This window comes from Andrographis paniculata, unplaced genomic scaffold (genome assembly GCF_009805555.1).
Source record: "Andrographis paniculata isolate CXL003 unplaced genomic scaffold, ASM980555v1 Contig49END, whole genome shotgun sequence".
NCBI classification, from domain to species: domain Eukaryota; kingdom Viridiplantae; phylum Streptophyta; class Magnoliopsida; order Lamiales; family Acanthaceae; genus Andrographis; species Andrographis paniculata.
The window spans coordinates 1840897-1846406 of NW_026137583.1; the positions used below are offsets into that span (position 1 = coordinate 1840897).

General features: G+C 38.0%; 1 protein-coding gene across 6 annotated transcripts; it reads left to right on the plus strand.

Annotated features, from left to right (window-relative positions):
• The first annotated feature begins 179 nt into the window (after positions 1-179).
• LOC127252973 (AUGMIN subunit 8-like) lies at positions 180-5510 on the plus strand. 6 transcript variants are annotated; one of them, XM_051277364.1, is made up of 9 exons: positions 249-303; positions 570-685; positions 830-907; positions 1541-2971; positions 3464-3583; positions 4605-4721; positions 4801-4890; positions 4986-5093; positions 5322-5510. In XM_051277364.1, exons 4-9 carry the CDS (start codon positions 1676-1678, stop codon positions 5379-5381), a joined length of 1791 nt encoding a protein of 596 aa, XP_051133321.1. In that variant the 5' UTR covers positions 249-303; positions 570-685; positions 830-907; positions 1541-1675; the 3' UTR covers positions 5382-5510. The 6 variants fall into 6 exon arrangements, with proteins under 6 accessions (XP_051133323.1, XP_051133319.1, XP_051133321.1 ...); XM_051277366.1 differs by lacking the exon at positions 570-685 and having other exon boundaries at positions 180-303; XM_051277362.1 differs by having other exon boundaries at positions 183-303; positions 570-907.

A 5510-nucleotide genomic window follows, 5' to 3' on the forward strand; every position in this document is an offset into this window, starting at 1 on the left:
ATTTTACATTCAAAATATCACATCAACACTTATTTATATCACATCATACAACTATTCAAATTCAAAATTTTTACTATTCAAATCTCAACTCAAAATCAAAACCCCGAACAAACACACCGATAGTTTAAAACATTCTCAATTTTATTTCACAAATATTTGTATTATAAAAGATTTATACTTTACCCTTATTTATATCTATTATTGTTTTGAGAAAACGGCCGCTAAATAGTCAGTCGGTGAGTTGGGTAAAATTGTTGACGATCCTGAAAGTTGCCGAAATCCATCTTCTCCGTCATGTCGAAGGTGTGGAAGCATACTCGATTTATTTTCTATAAGCTATATTGGATTTAAATAAAGCCTATGTTCGATTGAGATTGCTGCTTTGTCCGGTGAAGCTTTGAATCGGCTCAATTGTTTTTCATCTGAATTTCTTTCTCGTTGAGCTCGAATGTTAACTTAGAGTCATCGAAGATTTGTTGCGTGTTACTTTGAAATATGCAGAGTATTTCAGTGATTTGGATGCCAACAATTAATTACTGTTTTTGTTTTTGTTTTATTCTATGGAGAAGATTGTTCATGAATTATACAGATGTCGGCAAATCTCCGGACGAACCCTGACAAAGCAGCAGGACCATTATTTCGCCGTGTCTTCGTGTCCTTGTTCATGTAGACACATAATTCATCGGTAGTTTAAATTTCAAATTTCGATTGTGAAAAACGAAATGATGTGTATTGATTTTTGGTTCCTTCATTAATTTGTTAAAGAGAGGTGCAGGAAGGTCAATGTCCAAGTAAACTATTCCCTATTTACGTTACTATGAATTTGCAGAGAACAAGTTGGGTTGGAAGATGAAAAGTGTTGGGTGGGCGTTGGAGAAAAGGGCAATTTGGTCACAGAGCTTTAAATGTGAGTTGTACATTAACAAATTTACGTGTTTTGGTGTGTAATGCGCATATGCATATGCATATGCATATCCAGCCCAGGAAAGCCATGGCGTTCTTGTGACAGGGACGGGACACATAGGCTTGGGGACCAGAATCAAAAAAGGAAAGCAGAGGATATATAAATATTGCATAAAGAAAATAGTAGTAGTAAATCGTAGAGAGGAGAGGGATCATTCTTAATCTTATCTTGCGCCCTTCACAGTTCATCATTGTTGTACTGTACTTTTCTGTACTGTGCTATATCCCTGGCCCTGCGGCCATTTTCATCTTAATACTCTTTCTCATTTTTCGATAGAGGGAAAAATTCATCGCCTCTTCTGCTTGTTGCAGCAGATATTGCAATTTTAGTATAATCTTCTCCTGCATTTACCCATGTCTTTTCAGATGTGGGATCTGCCTGAATGTGGACACACTTGGATGGTGCGGATGGATGCTTTTATACTTTTAGAAATTATTGAATTCAAGATCTGGGGGTCTCTAAAGATGTGCTGTTGTTCTAATGAGCATCTTTTCCTTTTGCATCATGCTTTACTCTTTTACTTTGCTTTTCCCTCTCTGTAAGTATCTTACTTTTTGGCGCGAATTTGTTTCACAGAGTTTTCAAGATGCACAAGGAAGGGGATCTCCTTTTTCCAGAGACGTAGATGTGATTCATCAGTCAAAGGAATGTTAGAGATTGTTCATTATATATGAAAAGGGTCATCAATGCGGCCTTCTATGCGCAGCTTGGATGGATGTATGTGAACCAGAGCAAGCACAAGCATCGCAACAGAAGCAGCAATCAAGTGTTCGGACAAGAAGACGACCCTTGGTTCCAGCTGATAATAAGAATGGAGCAAATTCTCCTCGGTCCGGGAAACCAGAAATTATTTCTAGATGTAGGTCACCTATACCATCTGCAGCCATGGCTCCAAAGCGCTGCCCTTCACCTAATCCCAGTAGGTTGTCGTCAACCTCAAGTTTATCAGCACCAAAGAGGGCTATGTCGATCGAAAGAAAGCGTCCTTCAAGACCATCGTCGCCGCTTTCTCCATCAACACCAATTGAGGATACAGCTGCAGAGGTGTTGCTTGGATCAAGGAAGATGGTAGTAGGTAATGGATTACCGGAGTGTTTATGGCCTTCAACGATGCGGAGTCTAAGCGTTTCTTTTCAATCTGATTCCTATTGTGTTCCTATAACTAAGAAAGAAAAGCCAGTCTCTCATGTCTCTTCTGATCGCACTGCGAAGCTACCATCAAATGGTGCTCATAGACAGGCTGGTATCACAGCTTTACGGAAGTCCACCCCAGAAGGCAAGAAGAGCCCTCTGAAAGGAAAACACTCTTCTGGTCAATTGGAGAATTTTAAACCTGTTGATAGTTTCCGTACTCGTGTAGTGGACCAACATAGATGGTCCAGTCGAACAAGTGAAGAGGTTTCAACTTCTCTGAACAGAAGTATCCAGATGGCTGACAGGATAAGGAATTCTTCATCTATAACCAGTTCAGAAATGGGTGCACCTTCTCTGAGGAAGTTGTCTGTGATTGGGACAAGCAAATCCTTACAAAAATCAACCAGTGATTTGTTGATGAAAATTTCTCGTGATGAAAATGGAAAGGCTGTTCTTGGTGGAAGTTCAATCGATGATGGTTCGCCAAGGATGCTGAAGCGTGGCTTTTCTAGTTCATCAGATCGAACAAGACTGGCAAATGCTGCAGCTAGAGCTATGTCTTTGGCAACTTCTGGATCACGCTCTGGATCACCCTTGATGGCAAGAGGGGTCAATTCTTCTGGAGCGAAGGCTGTCAACTATTCGTCCAGAGGAATCAGTCCTGGTCCTGTAAGGCCAAGCAGCCCATCTAGACAACCCCAGAATTCTACTTCTGTTCTCAGTTTTATTGCAGATATTAAAAAAGGAAAAAAAGTTGCATATCATATTGAAGATGTTCATCAACTGAGGCTTGTATACAACAGGCACTTGCAATGGAGATATGCAAATGCACGCACTGATGCTGTAGTGCAATATAGGAAAGTTAAAGCAGAGGTTTGAGCTTGTCTTACTAAAACTTGTCTTAACTTCAAATGATTCCTCCAGATACATCATTTGAATTCTTTTAGATCATAACAGTGTTCTTTTTACTTCCATGAGTTTTTGGTTGATTTGGCTTTTGGAAAATTTTGTGGTGAAAATTGGTCTTACATGTGATGTTTTGGATGAAAAGTAGGTATGGAGTGATGTTTGTTGGAAGGAAAAATGGAAATGCACTGAATGGTGCGAAAATAAAAACCAAAACATTGTAGTAAGATTCCAAAGAGTTGTTACTTCATCCATTCTTTATTTAATGTTTTCAAAATTGAGTCTTGTTTGTATAACATTTTTAGGTTATAACATTGTGTGCATCTTTTGTTTCTTTCTCATATTATTTCATATTATTTGCGTTTATGAATAAAATTAGTTTGTCAATGTTTAAGCTCTCAAGTATATCAGTATATATATTTTTTATGACGTGCTCTCAAGTATATTTTAATTATGCAGAAAGTGTTGTACAGCACTTTGAGGGTAATTTCTGGTACATGGGACGTGATAATGGAGAAAAGAATTGATATCCAGCAACTGAAGCTGAAGTTGAATCTTTACTCCATTTTGAATAATCAGGTGATGCATGTGTTAGCGATGAAGAATTTTGTTTTGGTGGTTCTTGATTTGCATAACTGTTGCTGTTTAATTGCATGTGTTTTAGTTCCATATTCATTTTCCTTTTTATTAAAATATGGTATACATTTCCAAATTCATCTTTTCTAGGTGATGCTTATTTCTTGGAACTAAACTAATGTTGAACATAATCACCACATATCAGCATTTAAACTCTATTGTCTGCAGGAAAGTCATAGACCTGAGTAATATATGTGATACTTGCACTTGTAGAGGCATAAAATTGTTCTCTTCAATGAGTGGTGGGAGTTGTGAACTGGAATGCTATTAAAGCAACACATTGATGTTGGATGCTTTTGCAAATAAATACCTTACGTTATGCATTGAGGGACTTCATGTATGTTTTAAATTCATGACTGGGTAACAGCGGTAATTTGTCTTGAATCTTTGTGGCATCGTCAGTTGTCCATGGGAGTTATCATAATGTAAACTAATGGAATTTTCTTAATTTTGCATATACTCATCTTTGTATCATAATACTTTATTTTAGGAATTATCTGGTGCCCCTGGGTATTCCGCCTATCTACCTAGCTGTCTGTGTCGGGTATGGGTATATGCAAATATTTAAAGGATAAATGAGCATTTCCTGAAATTTTGTGGGCTACTTCAGGGGCTCGGAGCATTTTCTCTACCCCTCTTGCTGTATGGCCATTGAAATATGATTCAAATGGTGGGGCTATAGCTCAGTTGGTAGAGCACCATGTTTAACCTTCCCTTGTTCAAGTTGGGTAGTTTGTTGAATGTGCATAACTAACTATAATAATTAATTTATAGAATTCGCAGCTGATGGCCATCTGTGATCATGTGTCTTTTAAGCTCTAGATACCAGCACCCTATTTCCTGATATCTGCCCTTAATTTGTCATAATCTCCTATAGTTTTTATTTTTGGTTTCTTATGACATATTGCATTTGTCAATCCTATATCTTCAAAACATTGCTAATTTGAATCTATTTGGTGCTCAGTTAACTTACCTTGACAAGTGGGCTTCAGTTGAAGTAGATCATCTCAACTCGCTGACCACTACCATCCAATATCTGCAGTCAAGCACGACCCTCATTCCACTTACTTACAGGGCCAGTGTATGCATGCACGCCTCTTTCAACCTTGATACCAGTTGTAATAAAATCGAAATGACCCAAATGCATAAATGTTTTCTAGGGTGATATTGAAGCTGTAAAGGCGGCCTTATGCTCAGCAGTTGATGCGATGCAGGCAGTTGGATCCTCACTATGTTCAATAATTTTGAGGGTTAGGACACCTCTTGGTTTCTGGAGAATCCTTTTTTTAAAAAAAAATGATCCTCTACTGTATACTACGTTTTTTATTTTTCATATACGATGCAGGTTGAGGGAACAAACAGCTTGGCGTCCGAACTCGCTGATGTAGCAGTGAAGGAAAGAGCTATGGTGAGAAGATGTGAATCAATTTTAAGTAGTACAGCTGCACTGCAGGTATATAATTAATTAAGTCCACAAGAAAGTAGTTCGATTACTTGTTTTTCTTTTATGTTCTTTTTCCTACCATCAATTTACCATAAGGATGATATTATTTATTACAGTAGTGTTTTATGGTTTGTCTGCACTACCAATACCAATAATGTGATTCTGCAGTTGATTTGCAATGGCAATATGATTTTTTAAAGCTGTGGTAAAGAATTGAAATCCAATGAATGTGGGCAGGTGGAAGATTACAGCCGCAGGGCTCATCTATTGCAGATGAACCGAGCTTCGAGAAAATGAGGAACAATGAATGATCCTTGTAATAACACTACACTACACTGAGATAACTTGACAAAACAAGATGCTAACATCTTTGAATAGGAGTTCTGAATGATCCCGCCCTGCCCTGATCCGTACAGCAATTTTATC

Coding starts and splice junctions, on each gene's coding strand:
- LOC127252973 (XM_051277366.1), top strand. CDS start 1,676: ATGGATGTATGTGAACCAGAGCAAGCACAAGCATCGCAACAGAAGCAG. Junction 4,722..4,800: donor CACTTACTTACAGGGCCAGT/GTATGCATGCAC, acceptor AATGTTTTCTAG/GGTGATATTGAAGCTGTAAA. Junction 4,891..4,985: donor TATGTTCAATAATTTTGAGG/GTTAGGACACCT, acceptor TATACGATGCAG/GTTGAGGGAACAAACAGCTT.